Raw genomic sequence first — 18,290 nt, 5'->3', positions numbered from 1 at the left:
CCCATCAGGGCCCTGGCTCCGCCCACATCCAAAGACCCCGCCTTCCTGAGTGTGTTGTGTGTGGGGGGGTGGCCTCTCAGTTTGCGCATCAGGACAGGCCCGCCGTGAGGAGGGTGGGAGTTCCCGCAGTCCTTGACGGTAGGTGGGGTCGGTTTCGTGTCGGCGCCGAGATCTGGGTCCGTCCAGACGCGGAAAAGCAAAGATAAACTTGTGCAGTGGGCCCTGACCCGGGCGCTTTTTCCCAGAAGGGACCGCGCGTAGCCCGACTTTGGGGCCGACCTCCCGGAGTGGGCGGACCTGCGCACGCGCAGTCCGTTTTCGGCCTCTGCCTTTTGGGGTGTCGTGTGAAGCTCTTCCTTAGCCGGCTTCGTGTTTGGCCCGCTGGGATGAATTAGCTTTGGTCCCCTTTGGGGCCCTAAGCCGTAACTGTGTGCAGCGGATGCTGTAAAAATGAGAGACGGGCGACAAAGTTCTAGCGGTGTCGGGGGGGGCGGGGGGGGCGGGCGGGCGAATGGACGCCTAGGGCGCTCGAGGGCGGGGCGTGTGACCTTTGGCGGCAGGGCCTAAGGTTTGCCCTCTTTGGTGGCACAGGGCGTGGGCTCGACGGATGGTCTGTAGGACCTTGCTGCCCCCTGCAGGGTGTTTTAGGAACTATCCCTGGGAGAGGAACCCGAGTGGCAGAATGTCGTGCAACTTCACAGTCTCCCCTTTAAAAGACAAATTAAACCGGCGAGGTTGGTTAACGTGATCATGGAAGACCAATTTGCGGGGTGTGGGGGCGGGGAGTAAAACCCCAGAGGACTTCGATTCCTTCTCCCTCCATGCTGAACAGTCTCAGGCCCCAGTCCGTTCTACCACTTGGTTTTGTTTTGAGAGGCTCTTGCTATGTTGTCCAGGTTGGCCTCCAAATCAAGATCCTCCTGCCTCAGCCTCCTGTGTGCTAGGATTACAGGCATGCCCCATCATGCCTGACTCACTGAGTTATACTTACCTCAAGACCAGGCTGAGTGGTAGGAGCAGCCAGACTGGGTCTGGCGCTGAACGTTTAGACATTTTTATAGGGCCAGCTGTCCCTGGCCACATTAAAACAGCTTCCTCCCATTCAGACAAAACCATCGGCTTGTGGGTTTTGACCTTCGGAACTTAAGGAGGGACCAGTTAGGCCAATAAGCTCAATTTTGGTGAGTTTCAGAGTGCATGCCAGGATGTGCCTATAAGGGAAATTAGAGGGTTTGGCAACTTCATTTGTATGTCTAATCTTTCCCAGTGTAAACTCTTGCCCAGTGAAGACTCTTTAAATCATTCCGAGACCAGTTTATCCTGTTGGAACAGCACAGGATACAAATAACCATCTCCACACACAGCGTTTCAAGGTGGCTGCCACCATATATGCAATTCTGTGTCACTTGGAATGGCCATATGGTTTTTGACAACTGTGTTGTTAGGCAGTTTTAGCCCATATAGATATCACACAATGCATGTACTTGAACCGAGATGGCAGTAATATCACTAGGCTCTATGCTCTCTCGGGGTCCCTGTCATGTACGTAGTCTTTCTGAGATATACATTTGTATCCCACGTGATAATTGTAGTGCAAACTAGTGAGTGACATGAGACAAGTGCTTTGAAAGCTAGGAAGATGACGGCTTAGTCCGAGCTGAAATGTCTGTTACTCAGATTTAAACAGAAATTCTATTATTTTCTTTGTAGTCTAAGCATTCACCTCTTGGCACTTCCTTTCCTTTTGTTATTTATAGATGGAAATAATGAAATTATATGACTTTTTGTGTCCACAGGAAAAGTAAATTCTGTCAAGATTTAGTTGCTATATATTCAGCTAGGCTGAGGATACAGCTTTCATCTGGTTGTTGGGAAATGAATTTAGGACCTTTGCTCCCTCCAGTCAGCCCTACTGGCTCAGTCCCTGTTGGCTCCAGCCTAAAGATTTTTTTTTAAATTATTATTATTATAAATAAGCTGTCTTCAGATACACCAGAAGGGGGTGTCAGATCTCATTGAGGGTGGTTGTGAGCCACCATGTGGTTGCTGGGATTTGAACTCAGGACCTTTGGAAGATCAGTCAGTGCTCTTACCTACTGAGCCATCTTGCCAGCCCAGATATAGCATTCTTTATTGAGGTAAAAACATTGGTCTCCAGGAGTTCCAAGCTGCACAGAAAGCATGTTGTTGGTGATGTGGGCCTTAGTGTGGACATGTACCCAATTACTGAAGTGGAATTGTCACTTCCTCTGTGGTGTGAAATGTGTGGCCTGTTCATTTGTTGAAAGGGACTTGGGACATTGCTCTTGTTCTTACTAGCTATGTGTGTCACTGTGTGTCTGTCATGTAATATGAGGCCCCTCATGGATCTTTCATCATGCATATACACATGAATTTTCCATAATTGTAGAGGATTAACTTGAACAGACTTTAGGTAAGAATTTCTGTTTTCAATTAGGGGAAATATCAAGTACATTATATATGTATAAAATCGTGAGAGGACAAATATATTAAGACTTAAAAGTGAACCCCTGTTTTAGATAGGTTTTTTTGAGACAGGGTTTCATGTAGTCCAGGCTGGCCTTGAACTCACCACTATGTAGGTTGGACTTTTGTTTATTTAATTGAAAATAATTTTTTAATATTTATTTTATTTGAGTGTTCTGTCTGCATGTATACCTGCATACCAGAAGAGGGCAACACATCCCAGTGTAGATGGTTGTGAGCCACCATGTGGTGGCTGGGAATTGAACTCAGGACCTCTGGAAGAGCAGCCAGTGCTCTTGCCACTGAGCCATCTCTCCAGCCCCCTAAAGAAAAATATTTCACTTTTTGTAGGTGGGGTTAAGGATGTGTGTGCATGTGTGCGTGTTCATATATGTGTATGTGTAAGTACACTGAATATGAAGAACAGTCTCAGAGATGGTCCTCTGGTGCCTCCTACTGTTCGAGGTAGTCTCTTGTTAGCCTAAAACTTTGTTGTGTAGGCCTGGGTAGCTATACCCTCCTGAGTCTTTCTTTTCAGTGATGGGATTACAGATACACAGCACCAGCACCTGACTAGCCTTTTATGTAGTGTCTGGGGATCTGAACAGGTCTTTATGAGGCAAGCATTTTACCAGTAAAATTAGTAGGGCTAGTTTTACCCTAGCCCAACATTGATCCTCCTACCTCCATCTCCCCAGTGCGGGATTACAGGTGCAGAACATCAAGTCTGCTTTAGGATTTTACTGGTTTTTTTTTTTTTTTTTTTTTTTGAGACAGGGTTTCTCTGTGTATCCCTGGATGTCCTGGCTATCCTGGAACTTACTCTGTAGGCCAGGCTGGCCTCCAACTCAGAAATCCGCCTGCCTCTGCCTCCCAAGTGCTGGGATTAAAGGCGTGCACCACAACTGCCTGGAGTTCATTTTCCCACCACAACTGCCCGGAGTTCATTTTCAGTCTATCTGAGTTTTGCCTTTTCTCTTTTTCCTCTTATAAAAAATTGTAACACCTGTTTGGTGCATATGTGGAAGTCAGAGGACAACTTACAGGAGATAATTTTTTCCTTCTCGAATGAGTCCTGGGGATCCAATTCAGGTCATCTGGCTTGGCAGAAGTGACAGACTTTGCTTTTAGCAATCAATCAATCAATCAATCAATTTGTTTGTTTTTGAAACAAGGTTTCTCTGTGCAGCTCTGGCTGTCCTGGAAATCACTCTGTAGACCAGTCTGGCCTGAAATTCAGAGATCTGCCTGCCTCTGCTGGCACTAAAGGCCTGTGCTACCACTGGCTTAAATAATTTGAATTTCCTGCCTTAGGACTTTGATTGTGTGTGTGTGTGTGTGTGTGTGTGTGTGAGATGAGAATCATTCTTTTCCTAAAAGTTCTGGGAAAGATAGGATTCAAATAAAGTTTCAATAGGAATGGCTTGGGTTTCCATTTTATATTAAATGCATCAATATGTTGAGTTTTAAGTGCTATGAAAGAAACAGATCTGTTTTTTCTCCCCCTTTCCTCCTTCTTTCTCTCCACTTTTTCCTTTCTTCCTCCCCAAGGTTGTTCTGTCTCATTTATCTTCAACTGGTCTGGGAATTCTGAACTTTCTGCCTCCATCAAGTTCTGGGATTAGAGGCATGCAGCACCTTAATGGTAAAGACATATTTTATATTCTTTAGGAACTTAATGTGAGAAATATTCTGATCTTTAAAAAAGGTGTTACTTTTGTGTGTGTGTGTGTATGAGTGTTTCCCTGCATATATGCAGGTACTACAAGTGCAGTGCATGAGGAGGTCAGAAGAGGGCCCTGAATCCCCTAGAACTGGAGTTCCAGATGGTTGTGAGCTGCCAGGTCGTGGGTGCTGGGAATTGATCCCTGTCTTCTGGAAAACCAACCAGTGTTCTTAACCTCTGTGCCATTTCTCCAGGCACAGATTCTGGATAAATTTTAGGCTGGTTGTCAAGAGGGTAGTTAGGTTGCTGTTAGGCTGGTTATATGAAGGGGGTTTTTGCTTTTATCCCTCTATTTTACTGGGGTGGATTTTCATGCGATTTCAGTTGACATAGCGTTGTGAGCGGCCCTCTTGAAGGCTGACTTTCCTGAGGACACTGGGCTGAATTAGGATTTTTCTGCAGATGGAAGAGCTAGAGCAAGACCTGTTGCTGCAGCCATGGGCATGGTTACAACTTGCAGAGAACTCACTCTTAGCCAAGGCGTCTATCACCAAGCATGGTTATGCCTTGCTGATTTCGGATCTTCAACAGGTGTGGCATGAACAGGTGGACACTTCTGTGGTCAGCCAGCGAGCCAAGGTAAGAATGTTAGTGTGAAGGGAAGTATCACTGTGGAGTGGCTTGCTGGCCATAGGACATGAGCATCAGCCAACGGGCTAGCTGTCCATTGGCAAGGAAGGCTGGATTGCTTTGAAGCGAGTATAGGTTCAACATTCTTATCATGAAGATCCCAGCTCTGAAGGGCTCAGGATATGAAGCTTTTCACATCCTCAAAACCCAAGTGCTCCAAACGTGTTAGATTTTGGATCATTTCAGATTTTGGATTTTGGGGATAGAGTTGTGCAACTGGTGAAAATCAATGCATGTATTCCAAAGTCCAAGGAACTCAGAAATCTGGAACATTCTGAGAGAGGAGTGGAGAGGGAGAGAGGGGTTGATTCTGCACAGACAGTAATGCATTATGTCAGCTGTGTGTGTGTGAGTGTGTGTGTGTGAGTGTGTGTGTGTGTGAGTGTGTGTGTGTGTGTGTGTGTGTGTGTGTGTGTGTGTGTATAGGCCCACAGGGATCTTGCCCAGGACAGAACTGTCGGCACAGGCTAGTTGTTTTTTGCGACTCTTGTTGTCTTCATTCTTCCATAATGCTTCCCCTTTGCACTGTCCTCTCTTTCCCACTCCCCGCTGTTTTCATGGGCCCCCTTTTCCCCCTTTTGTGGCACTTTTTCTCACCCTCACTCTGCCCTACTGTCCTGTCTAGGAGCTGAACAAGCGCCTCACTGCGCCTCCTGCAGCTTTGCTCTGTCACCTGGATGAAGCGCTTCGCCCGCTGTTTAAAGATTCTGCTCACCCTAGCAAAGCTACTTTCTCCTGTGATCGAGGAGAGGAGGGACTGATTCTGCGGGTGCAGAGTGAGCTCTCGGGTCTTCCCTTCAATTGGCATTTCCACTGTATTCCAGCTAGTTCTTCACTGGTAAGTGCAATTTAGATATGAGGTACTGGTGGGGATCCAAGCTACTTCTGGTAAAGATCTGGGTGCCTTGTATTTCTTGTAAACCTTGTTTGAAATTCTTTTCTAATCATCATCATCGTCATCATCATCATTGTCACCTCCTCGACCTCACAGGAAGCTAAGGAGATTCTTGACTGATGTAGTCTTGTTTTGCAAAGGGAGCAGGGTTTGGATCTGCTTACTTTATTTGGTGACTTCATCCAATATTATTATTTTAATAACAGGGTCTCAAGTATGCCAGGCTATGCTAGAATGACCTTATCCTTTTACCTGAGTGTTAGGATTACAGAGACACCACCCTGCTCAGTTTATGCAGCAGTGGAGGGCTGAGCCCAGGGCTTTGTGCTGGGTAAGCACTCTACCAACTGGAGTCTATCCCTGGCTTTTCTTGACTTTTTTTTTTTTTTTTTTTTTTTTTTTTGAGACAGGGTTTCAGTGTAGCCCTGACAGAGATCTGCCTGCTCTGCCTCTGGTAAATGTTGTCACCATGCACACTTTTCTTAATTTTTTTTTTTTAAGAGTTATATTATAAAGCCTTTGGACTTGAAGCAATCCTCCTGTGTCAACTTCTAACTGGTCTATGTAGCAAGTTCTAGGACAGCAAAAGTTATATAATAGCAAGACCCTGTCTCAAAAAAACAAAAAAAGCCAACCAAGGAACCAAAAAGCAAGTTTTGAAACTGAAAGCTGTGCATAATTATACATATCTGTAATCATAGCACTAGGGAGATAGAGACAGAAGGGCCATGAGTTCAAAGCCATCCTCAGCTACATAGTGAGTTTGAGTGTAGCTTGGGCTACATGATACTCTGTCTCAAAAACCAATGAATTGCTAAGTATAGTGATAACTGCCTTTAGTCCCAGCACTGAGGAGGCAGAGGCAGACTGATCTCAAGGCCAGCCTGGTAAACATAGAGAATTCCAGGAAAAAAAAAAGAAGAAGAAAAAGAAAAAGAAAAAGAAAAAGAAAAGCTGACTTTGACTTTGGATTTAGTATGTCTGGTTTGAATCCCATCTAGCCCAGCAGTGGTAGCCCACACCTCTAATCTCTGTGAGTTTGAGGCCAGCCTGGTCTACAGAGTGAAATCCAGGACAACCAGAGTTTTACACAAAGGAACCCTGTCTTCAGAAAAACAAATAAAAGCCTAAACAACAACAACAACAACAAAAACCAAACTTAAAACTAGAAGCCTCAAATTTCCTCCGAATATCCACTGTAGCTGATGGGAATGGAGTAAGGGGACACTGTCAGTTTGGAGAATAATTCATGTGTGTGCATGTGCGTGTGCAAGAATGTTAGAGTATGTGGAGAGGCCAGATGTCAACATCAGGTGTCCCTTGCCCCCCCCCCCCCCCCCCAGGATCTCTTTGTGTGGCTGTCCTGGAATTCACTACGTAGACCATGCTGGAGTTAAAGGCATGCATCACCACTGCCCAGGTGGCTTCGGTAGTGACTTCTCTACATTGCTTTCTGAGACAGAGTCTTACAAAACCTGGAGCTTGTTCACTTGGCTGGCCTGGCTGACCACCAAGCCCCAGCATCCTCCTGCCTGCCTCCCTAGTGTAGGAGAGTAGGTGCTTATCACTTTTTATGTGGGTGCTGGAGCCTCAAACTCAGGTCCTCATGACTGTGTGACAAACACTTTACTGACTAAACTATTGCTCCTGCCTCCCAATTTTTTAAAGTCATTCTTTTCTATAGATATTTACTTAGGAATAAGAGAAAACAGCCTGGAGATGGTGGCACATGCCTTTAATCCCAGCTCTTGGGAAGCAGAGGCAGGTGGATCTCTGAGTTCAAGGCCAGTCTGCTCTACAGAGCTAGTTCCTAGAAAGCCAAGGGTACACAGAGAAACTCTGTTTTAAGGGAAAAAAAAGAATGATGGAAATATAGCCAGGTACATGCCTGTAATTTCAGTACTTGTAGGTTGAGGCAGGGAGAGCACAAGTTTGGGGGTAGCTTAGGCTATATGGTGAGTTCTAGGGCAGACAGAGCTCCACAGTGAGACCCAGTATCACAGAACAAGGAACAAGTCTCCTAGCTTCCTTTCCCCACATAGATCTGTTCACACATTTCTTCCCAAAGGCTTGGTTGGTTTTACTTTGTTTTATGTATATGGGTGTTTTGCCTGCGCATGTGTCTATGCACCGCCTGTGTGCCTGGTGCCTGCAGAGGCTAGACGAGGGCATCAGACCCTGGACCTGGGGTTCCAGATGGTTGTGAGCTGCCATGTGGGTGTCTGGAAATGGAATGGACCCAGTTCCTCTGAAGAGCAAATGTGGCTCGGAACTGCTGAGCCACCTCTCCAGCCCCGCCGTCTTTGTTTCCAAGAAATAACCCAAGAACTTAAGAAAATTATAGGATTTTCACAATATATATTTAAAAAGGAACAAATTTTCATAATCAACAAATACTATTTGTTGTATTCATTAGCACTCAGTGATCAGAGTGTTCTGCAAGAAATGTGGGGCTCGGGTTGGCCGCAGAACAATCTGCAAAGGTATTTTCTAGTTCCCACTTCGAGATATAGTGTTCCTGAAGTACTGTAGGCGGTGTGATCATTTGGCATCAGTGATCACATTGTGATGCTTACACACATCCACTATGGAGAACAAAGAACTGGCTTGTTTTTAAATACTTTATTTGTAATTATGTGTATTTCTATGTGGGAGTTTGTATACAGGAGAGGCAGATGTTGGATCCCTTGGGCCTGGAGTAACAGGTGCTGTAACTCTCAAACCAAAGGGGGTGCTGACACCCAAACTTGTGTCCTGTGGCAGAGCTGTCTCTCCAGCCCAGCAAAGGACTTCTTGAGAGACTGTTTACTGGTGTTTATTTATTTATGTATTTTTGTCTGGAACTTTGCAGAGCTGCACTTGAGTGCTAGAGTTGCTCATTCATCACAGGTTTGTTTGTGGTTCTGGGGATCAAACCCAGGACCTCACGCTTGATAGGCATGCGCTCTACCATGGAGCTTTACCCCAACTAACGGTGGTCTTTACTGTTGCCAAGGCAACTGACCACATCAGTTTTCCAAGTAGTGGTGACTACAGGTGTGCCTTATTGTGACTGATTTTTACGAAGAAATTGCCAAGGCCCATCCACAGGTCCTGCTGGGTAGTAAGCAACAATTTGTTGACTTTAATTGAATTTCTTGTGAAACCTTCCATCCTAACTTTAGATGGAAGATTTTTTATTTTTCACCATCATTCAAAACCTGTGATTTTTTTTCTAGGTGACAGCAGAGGGCACTGTTTCCTCAGTGATGCTTGTTCTGGCATCTAACCATTTGGACCATCTTCGAGAATTCCTAGCAATAGCCAGTCTCTTCATGTGTTAGATAGTCCTCCAAATTCAGAACAGTGTGAAAGTTGTGGGGACACAGCTTTCCTGAAGGTTAACGGGCTCTAGTATTTTTTTCTTTCAAAAGTACAGAGTAAAAGTACAGGGGGTGTAGCTCAGTGTTGGAGCACTTGTTTAGCATGGGCCAGGATCAGCCCCAGCTCTGGGGTGGAGGGCAATAAACAACACTTGAACAATGATAAAAAAGGTTGAAGGAAAAGCAAAGGAAAAGCTAATTCCTTAGTGCAGTCTTCCAGCCAAGGAGCTGTCTGTCCTGTGAAAGAAGCTTCAGTGTTTGGAGGAGAACAAGGTTTGGTCGGCTACAGGGAGACGTGTGATATATGATGCTGACATGCAAACTTAGGTCCTCTGGACGAGCTGTCTCTCCAGCCCAGCAAAGGACTTCTTGAGAGATAGATAGAACAATTGGTTAACAAGTATATCTTAAGTTCAGATTAAGTTCTTCTCATTAAACGAAGAAGACTTATCCCAGGGAAACCCCGGGGCTGCAGGGAAGGAGCTAGAGCTGGTAGACACTATCAGGGCTGTAGGCGGCCACTATTTCAGGCGGGTGTGTGTGTCTGTGAGGTCATGCGGTTGGGAGCTTTGTTACTCATTCTTGTGATCGTTCTCACTTACTTTCTCTTTGAATGGGTAATTCATGCCAAAGGCAAGCCTTTCAAGCAGCACCTAAAGGTCTACAGTCTGGGAAACAAGCAAGCAGGCGTTCTGTCTACGCTCTGTTTTCCTTCTAAAGCAATTACTGAGATCAACCTTCTGTTTATTCACCCCCCCCACCCCCACATTTTTTTTGAGGTAGTCTTATATAGTGCAGGCGATCCTCACAATCATCCTGTAGCCGAGGACCTTTAAACCTCCTCCTCTGGCCTCCACCTCCTTAGTCCTGGGGCTACAGTGTGCGACCTGGTCCCCTGCATTTGAGATTGAGACAAGCACTCTCCACATCCTTATAGGCACATCCTTAGCCATCTCTTCTTTTTTCCTTGATAGCATGTTACTCGGTAGCCCGGCTCAAGTTCGAAACCCATCTGCCTCGTTTCCCACATGCTGAGATTACAAATATGAGCCACCACACTTTGTTATTAACTCTGGGAACTTAAGAGTCCTTAATTCTCTGTAGGAATTGTGAAATATATAAGGCTTTGGGTGTCTGCTTCATGATTCTGCATCTGTCTGCACTTGTGACAGCTTTTTCTTCATTGCTCCCTGTTTCCTATTGTCTGTTCTTTCCAGTGTCTAATATAACTCTTTTCCTGCCTTTTGGTTTGTGTTTAAATGTTTTTGTTAGACTTATTTATTTTATTTTATGTGTATGAGTATTTTGCCTGCCTATATGTATGTGCATCACACGCATGCCTGGTGCCTAAAGAGGCCAGAAGGGCATCAGATCTCCTGGAGTTACAGATGGTTGTGAGCCACCATGTGAGTGCTGGGGTCTAAACCTGGGTCTTCTGCAAGAGCAGCCAGTTCTCTGAAGCACTGAGTCATCTCTCCTGCCCCTGTGCTTGTGAGACTAAGTTTTTTGAGACTAAGTTTCACTGTGTGGCTCAGACTGTCCTCAAACTTGTGATCTTCCTGCTCCTGCTCCTGCCTCCCTTTTTGCTGAGGTACAGGTATGCATCTAATATAATTCTTTTTTTTTTAAAGATTTATTTATTTATTTATTATATGTAAGTACACTGTAGCTGTCTTCAGACACTAGAAGAGGGCATCAGATCTCTGTTACGGGTGGTTGTGAGCCACCATGTGGTTGCTGGGATTTGAACTTCGGACCTTTGGAAGAGCAGTCGGGTGCTCTTACCCCTTGAGCCATCTCACCAGCCCCCTAATATAATTCTTGATATTTTTGTATTTTCACTTTGAGATTTGTCACCCCTTTGGTTGTTTATGTTTCCCAGGGGTCACATCCCCAAGTTTCTTAGTAGTAGGAAGAACACAAGTTTTGGAACAAGCAGACAAATTTACAATCAACCCTACTACCTTTAGATTATTCAGAATATTGCCTTGAATTAGTACAGACTTTTTTATGACTCAGCTTCTCCATCTGTCAAATATAAGACAGCTCTGCACTTAGGATTAAAGACGAGGACATGAGCAGCATCACTGTAGGATTGTGGTTGGGCGGGGGAGACAATGGCCAACATGCCCTTGCTTCATCCAAGGCCGAGCTCATGTGAGATGCTGGCAGAGCTGACCCCGGGAGCCAGTCTCCTGACCCCCATCTATGATGATTTCACTGGACTGTCTGATAGGATGTGATATCTAGGCCAGTTCCCTCCTGCCTGGGGCTCTTAAGTGTTCTATAGGAAGTCAGAGGCTTTAGGGGTGGAATTAGAGGTGTTCCCCCTTCCAGGGAAGAGTGGCAACCTCTGTTGTACCCATCACAGTTCCTGGCCTATCATGGAGCTCTTCAAAAGCAGATGCCTCCGAGCTCATTCTCAGTGGGTTCAGGCTGCATTGGCTTGTGATGGAATGTCTTCATATTTTGCTTTCCTTGAATGAAAGGGGGTGTCCCTGACCTAAAGCACTGTACAGTTTGTTGTCGTTGTGCCTTTGGAGGTACACTGATCTTTCCATATGGCTGAGTGCCTTTTATTTTTTATTTGTATACTAGTCTTTTTATGGTCATTAATACATATTTTGGGGACTTATAACCAGCATTCATCTAAGCTTGAAAACAGAAAAAGACTCTCAGGCCTAAGAGAAATCATTTTTAATGTTCATGTAGTTTTGAAATTAATTATAGCTCAGGAATTCAGAGTGGTGTGAAATTATTTGAGAAGTTGAACTGATTAGAAACTCCTTTTTGTATATAGATATTGAAGTCCAATAGATCATACAGTTGCCTGAGGCCAGTATCCTATTTCAATAGACATGGCGTTGGTTAAGAACTATTCCTCACCATGTTTCATGATGTTATATTTAGTAACTCAAAGGTGGTACCCCTCCCCCACAGCCCACCATGGTGAGAGACTGGTTATTAACATTAGGAGTTTCTGTTATTTGAGGGGTGCCACCAAATGGCCACTGTGGCTGCTTGGTTAGCAATGATAATTATTTTCAGTTCAATCCACCAAACCTCTGTTGGCTTGCATACAATTATTTGACTGTTTTTCTAATCTACCTTGACCAGGACCAAACTTATCAAAACTATTTCTAGAGCATAGAGTTTTAATCACTGTATTGAGTTAATTATTATGTGTGTGCATGAGCATATAATGTGCATGTGGAGATTGGATGACAACTTGCAGGAATCAGTTCTTCTACCACATGGGTCTGGAGGGCAGAACTCAGGTCACCAAGCTTGGCAGCTTGCTGAGGTATCTCACAGGTCAGGAGTTCTGAGCAATACTTCTTGGAGGCCTAAGTCCTTTCTGAGGCCTGGGATAGGACTCAGTACTAGGTTGGCATGTACCAGGTGACCAAAAATAAAGTTATCTACAGCTAGACTTGACTCTGGCTTTCTACCCTGTGCCAGGACGCCTAGACTTTTTTGGATTATGATACAAAAAACTGCTGCCCTTATCTGCCCACCCATACCTCCACAGCTAGCCTTTTTTCTTTCCTGACATAGAAAAGTCTTTTCCTTAGAATCAGAGCTGCACCACAAGCAGTGCTCTTAGTTGTCTCTAGAGACTTAATGGAAAGTGAGGACGCAGGTGCCTGGAGAATCATCACCTGGGATTCTGACCAGGTGACTCTACACAGCACCTCTGCTGGCACACTTGTCACCTTTTCCTTATTTCAAGCCTGCCATGGGGTAGCCTGTCTAAAGTGCTCCCTTTTTAGATCTAGCCAGGGATGAGCATTCTATGGCCAGCAGGCTAAATCTGGCCTGCTGCTGGCTTTTGTAAAGTTATATTGGAGCACGGCCATCTCGTTTGTTTACATACTGTCTGTGGCTGCTTTCACGTGCCACAACATCGAAGTTGAGTGGTTGCAGCAGAGACTCTGTGGGCCACAAAGTGAGAATATTGATTATCTGCTCACTGAGAAAGCTTGCTGACCCCTGATCTAGGGCATCTCTTTTGCTTAGTGCCCTTGGTGCTGATGACATCCTCTAGTCACAGGCTAATGGACACGGTGCATAGGTGATTTATGTGACTGTATATCTGTGTATCATTGTATGATGCGTTCTCAGTGGAGCTGAACTGTAACAAAGCTATACCTGCATCCTTCTGTGTGGAGTGAGCTCAGTAACTGGCTGGCTTTGTTTTTTATTATTATTTTACAATAATTTTAAGTTCTGCTGTATATTTTGAGAATAGGTTAAAACCCTGACCTCTTATCAGCCCTGAAATGGTTCTTAATAAATACTTAGATCGAGTTTGATGGCTTTCTGTCTTCTACTGTTTTTTGTTTTCTTTTTCTCCTGCTGGTGTACTGTTAAAGTCACATCCCTTTCATGAGGATTCCTTGGATCTTCTGTTCTTATCTCCGTTGAGAGTTGAGTTAGCACTTTCCTCTTCTCAACAAGACCACCCTTTTAGTTTTACTTAGTTATTTTTAATATTTTTTATTCTTTGTATGTGTAGGGGTGTTTTGCCTGCATGTATGTTTGTGTACAATGTGTATGTATGGCCTATGGAAGTCAGGAGAGAATGCCTGGCCCTCTGATCTGGAGTTACAGACAGTTGTCAGTATCATGTTGGCTCTGCGAATAGAACCCATATCTTCAGGAAGAGCCCATGTTCTTAACCACCGAACAGTCTTTCCAGCCGCTATATCAGTGGTTTTCAACCTGTGGGTTGTGACCCCCCTTTGGGGGTTGCATATAAGGCATCATGCATATCAGATATTTACCCTTTTGTTTATCCACATACCCTCAACCCTCCTTTTGAGAGCCTAGGGCTCTGCAGATGTGCATATCAGATATTTATATTAATAACAGTAGCATAACAGTTGATAACAGTAGCAAAATTGCAGTTATGAAGTAGCAATGAAATAATTTTATAGGGGGTCACCACAACATGAGGAACTGTATTAAAGGGTTGCAGCCTTAGGAAAGTGGAGAAATACTGCCCTCTTTTTCTTTAAATCAGAACTGTATATTTTTCTGTCCATTTATATTCTTGTTTTATCCTTCCCATTCCATATCTGGACCACAAGAAAATCTCTTAGTCTCTTTAATATGTAAATTTAATATTGTATTTGTGTTTATGTTCATGTACATGAATTGCTTGTCTATGAAATTATAAGTCCTGTGAAAATGTTTATTATTGAGTATGTTTCTTCTAGTAGCTCATGCAGTGTTTGGTAGTACCTTATGAGTACCTGTTGGTGGCTAATTGAGGGCTCTTCTTCATCAAAGGTCTCTCAGCATTTGATTCATCCTCTGATGGGTGTGAGCCTAGCACTGCAGAGTCATGTGCGGGAGCTAGCAGCATTGCTTCGGATGAAGGACCTTGAGATCCAGGCCTACCAGGAGAGTGGGGCTGTGCTGAGCCGAAGTAAGAGGGCATTCTCAGAGGAATGGGTGGGGAGTCCAAGAGTCTTAGAAAAGGGGAATATAATTTGTATTAAGGATATTTCTTTTTATATATATATTTTTTTATTAGGTATTTTCCTCATTTACATTTTCAATGCTATCCCAAAAGTCCCCCATACCCTCCCCCTGACTCCGCTACCCACCCACTCCCACTTTTTGGCCCTGACGTTCCCTGTACTGGGGCATATAAAGTTTGCAAGTCCAATGGGCCTCTCTTTCTAGTGATGGCCGACTAGGCCATCTTTTGATACATATGCAGCTAGAGTCAAGAGCTCCGGGGTACTGGTTAGTTCATAATGTTGTTGCACCTATGGGGTTGCAGATCCCTTTAGCTCCTTGGGTACTTTCTCTAGCTCCTCTATTGGGGGCCCTGTGATCCATCCAATAGCTGACTGTGAGCACCCACTTCTGTGTAGGATATTTCTTGAGTTGGAGATGTGGATGAATTGGTAGCATGCTTGCTTAGCATACAACTTCTGGGTTTGAAACTTAGAACTGCATAAGTGGGAATGTTGACATAGCATATGATCACAGCTCAAGAGGTAGAGGCACTCAAGTAGAGGCAGGACATTATCCTTGGTGACACAGCAAGTTCAAAGCTAGCCTGGGGTGCATTAGACCTTGTCTCAAACAAAACAAAACCCCCAAACAATAAAAATTTCTCTTTCTAGTTAGAAACTCTAACAGCTGGGGACTTTATACTAGATGTCCCCTCTGTCTGCCTTACGTACCTGGCTGGGGACTTTGTGGCCAGTAAAAGCCACAACCAAGTCCAGACATGTCCTAGGCAGTGATGAAGAAAGACTTTGGAAAGGGGCCAACAACTCTTCAAAATCATACTAGCAGAATGTGGACTCCAGAGCGGAGAAGCCCCTGTAACTCTAGTTTTAGAATAAAAGTTCTATGCAGCCTTTGTGTTGTGACAGGGCAATCTTCTAGAGCAAATGCTGCGCTGCACATTGTTGCTAATTGTCCTCAGTCTTCTCCTCTTGTTTATCCACAAACCCTCAACCCTCTTCGTGAGGGCCTAGGGCTCTGTGGATGTCAGATCTCTGACTTCCTTCCCTAGAAGCCCCACTTCCTATCATCTGGTCAGTGTAAAGCTTATCCTTAGGCTCATGTTCCTTTCTCTATCTCTTCTTAATTACAGGTCGATTGAAGACAGAGCCATTTGAAGAAAATTCTTTCTTGGAACAGTTTATGGCAGAGGTAGGGTATTTGTTGTTTCCTTTCTCCTTCTATAAATTTGGGCAGAATGCCTGGGTGGCAACCTGCATTTTGGGCGTTAGGTGGCTTGTGTGGTTGGAAAGCCCTTTGCCTGAAAAAGTTGCTTGTGGAAAGTTTGATGAAGTTTGAGATGTGTGTAGAGAAGGTGGGAGAAAGAGTGAAGAAGGTGCAAGTGGGCTTTTCCTACTTAACATCTCTGTTAAGGTGCCATGTGGGTGTCCTTCAGAGTTCTGCAGCCTTGGGAAGGTCAGTTGGCCAGTGGTCACTTCTGCTTGCTGAGATCTGGATTAGTAGAGGGTGGTCATTTGTTGTCTGGTGCCTTTAGCATCTAGCAATAGAGGAAGGTGTAAAAAGCTCAGGGCTACCATTTGGGGACTGTCTTGTGGGCATAGCAGGCTGTGGAAAATCACAGTGTTTATACAAAGGGTCTGGCACAGGAATGAATGGGGAGTAGATAATTGTGGCCTGTCAGAAGCTTCTGCCTAGGTTTCCCTTCTAAGGATTGAGCTTCGCCAAAAGGAATATTCACTGGATGCCAAACAGTGGGAGTGTTAATAATAGTGCCCTTTGATAATACCAGTCAATATTGGTCTTTCCCTTCTTGACTCTTCTGGAACTTGTTGATTATGTGGGTAGTACCTTAGTATTGTTGCTCCATTTTAAAACTGTACATGTTAGTTACCCACACTACTACGTTAGGATACAAGTAAGCAATGTCTTTATAATACTAGGTATGAATTGTTCATATTTCTGTCTTGCCATCTAGACTAATAGCAAACTTTTTATGGACAAAGTCTATGTCTTATACCTTTTCTTGGTGGGAAAGTTAGCATTTCCTCTGGGGGCATAACGTGAGTGTGCTTGATTGCGAAGCTTCTGTTCTTCCTCTGAATGCTGCTGAGTGCTCATATCCAGACTCTCTCACGTAAAAACTGGGCTGGCTGCTCTGTCCTTGCACTGGAAAACTAATGCTTTGCAGGAGGACTCACACATGCAAAGTCTTGAGGCTTAGTAGGAGTTAGCTTAACAATGTTCTGTTTATTGTATGTGCATGTGCACATGAGTGGGAGCACACACATGGCACAGCTCTCAGGAGCTGGCTCTCCCTCTCCAGCATGGCGTCCTGGGATTATGTGGCAAGTGCTTTTGTCCAGTGAGCCATGTTGCTGGCCCCAGGTGTTAATCTTACGAGAGAAAATAGAGATAATATTAAACAGAATTTGTAAGAGATTCTCTAGGCCACTTTTCTCTCAGTGGCTTCTTTTCTCTATTAAGTTGAGCATGGGGAGGTTAATGATGTGTTAGTTCCCTGCCTCAGAGGCTCAGGGAAGCAGTACAGTGCAAATTCTCCTGCCTCACACCTGTCCAGCTTAGCTTCTCCACGTTTTACTCTATATGCTTTCTGTGTTAGCAATGTGGAATGTCTTTTAATTTTCCCAAGTGATACTTTCTTTTTCCTGTATCTTTGCATACATTCTCCCCTTTGTCAAGAGTGACCAGTGCCTTCTCCTTATACACCTTGATCCCTTCTCTTCATCTTTTTAAGCAATAGCTGCAGATTCTTGCGAGACCTTTCTAGACATTCCTTGTAAGGGTAATCCTTCCCTGCTACTAAAGTGCATAGCTTAAATCTCTACTTTATGGCTCACTGTTTCTATGTCAGAGACACTGTGGCTCTTTTGTACTCACCTGTGGGCATGTCTGAGGCAAGGACTAGATGAATGCATTTCTATATCCTTTACATGGAGGACAGTGGCTAGAAGTGGTAAGGTCTCAGGTTTTTGAATGACTATTTTGATACATTTGTGCAAAGGGGATCTTGTGAAAATTGTGGCAGTGTGTCCCATGGATACTATATTGCGTATTAGAATTGTATTTGAGGATACCTGTTATTCTCGAGGTTTATTTTTACAGCATGGAACAAATCACTTCCCTCAGAACAGCTATTATCTCATTTGTAAAACTGAAGGCTTATCATTTTAATGCTGTCATGGAAGAGAGAGCCCTGTAGAATGATATGAGAAAGGATGTAGAATCAGGTGCCACCCAAGGAAGGGTGGTATGTGTGTGTGTGTGTGTGTGTGTGTGTGTGTGTGTGTGTGTGTGTGTGTAAAAATAAAAGCTGCCCAAGTAAGCACATTCCTGGAATTCCAGTTCTTGGGAAGCTGAGGTAAGGAGGATCAGGAGTTGGAGGCAAGTGTGGGCTATATTATTATTATGGGTTTAAGGCCAGTTCTGGCTACATAGTGAGAACTAATTGTTAAAAACATAATAAGGGCTGGAGAGATGGCTCAGTGGTTAAGAGCACTGACTGCACTTCCAGTGGTCCTGAGTTCAATTCCCAGCAACCACATGGTGGCTCACAACCATCTGTGTGTGAAAGTGTCTGATGCCCTCTTCTGATATGTGTGAAGACAGCTACAGTGTATTCATATACATAAAATAAATAAATAAATAAATCTTTGAAAGAAAGAAAGAAAGAAGGAAAGAA

The 18,290-nt window shown here is 44.3% G+C and overlaps 1 protein-coding gene across 4 annotated transcripts in view; it reads left to right on the top strand.

Moving 5' to 3' along the window:
- Positions 1-21: 21 nt before the first annotated feature.
- Positions 22-18,290, top strand: part of Nhej1 (non-homologous end joining factor 1) — a 93,490-nt gene continuing 75,221 nt past the window's right edge. Inside the window, exons 1-6 of one of the 4 annotated variants that reach the window (XM_021162271.3) lie at positions 22-138; positions 4,039-4,132; positions 4,745-4,792; positions 5,469-5,681; positions 14,396-14,534; positions 15,723-15,781. In XM_021162271.3, the coding sequence (XP_021017930.1) occupies positions 4,130-4,132; positions 4,745-4,792; positions 5,469-5,681; positions 14,396-14,534; positions 15,723-15,781 (462 nt within the window). In that variant the 5' untranslated portion in view covers positions 22-138; positions 4,039-4,129. Of the gene's footprint in view, positions 139-586; positions 735-4,038; positions 4,133-4,615; positions 4,793-5,468; positions 5,682-14,395; positions 14,535-15,722; positions 15,782-18,290 lie in introns of those variants that run through there. The other 3 variants (XM_021162253.3, XM_085838423.1, XM_021162264.3) reach the window with 3 other exon arrangements.

This window comes from Mus caroli, unplaced genomic scaffold, assembly GCF_978045245.1.
Source record: "Mus caroli unplaced genomic scaffold, Mus_caroli_1 scaffold_1, whole genome shotgun sequence".
In the NCBI taxonomy this organism is placed as follows: domain Eukaryota; kingdom Metazoa; phylum Chordata; class Mammalia; order Rodentia; family Muridae; genus Mus; species Mus caroli.
This window is presented reverse-complemented; position numbering and strand designations above follow the sequence as displayed.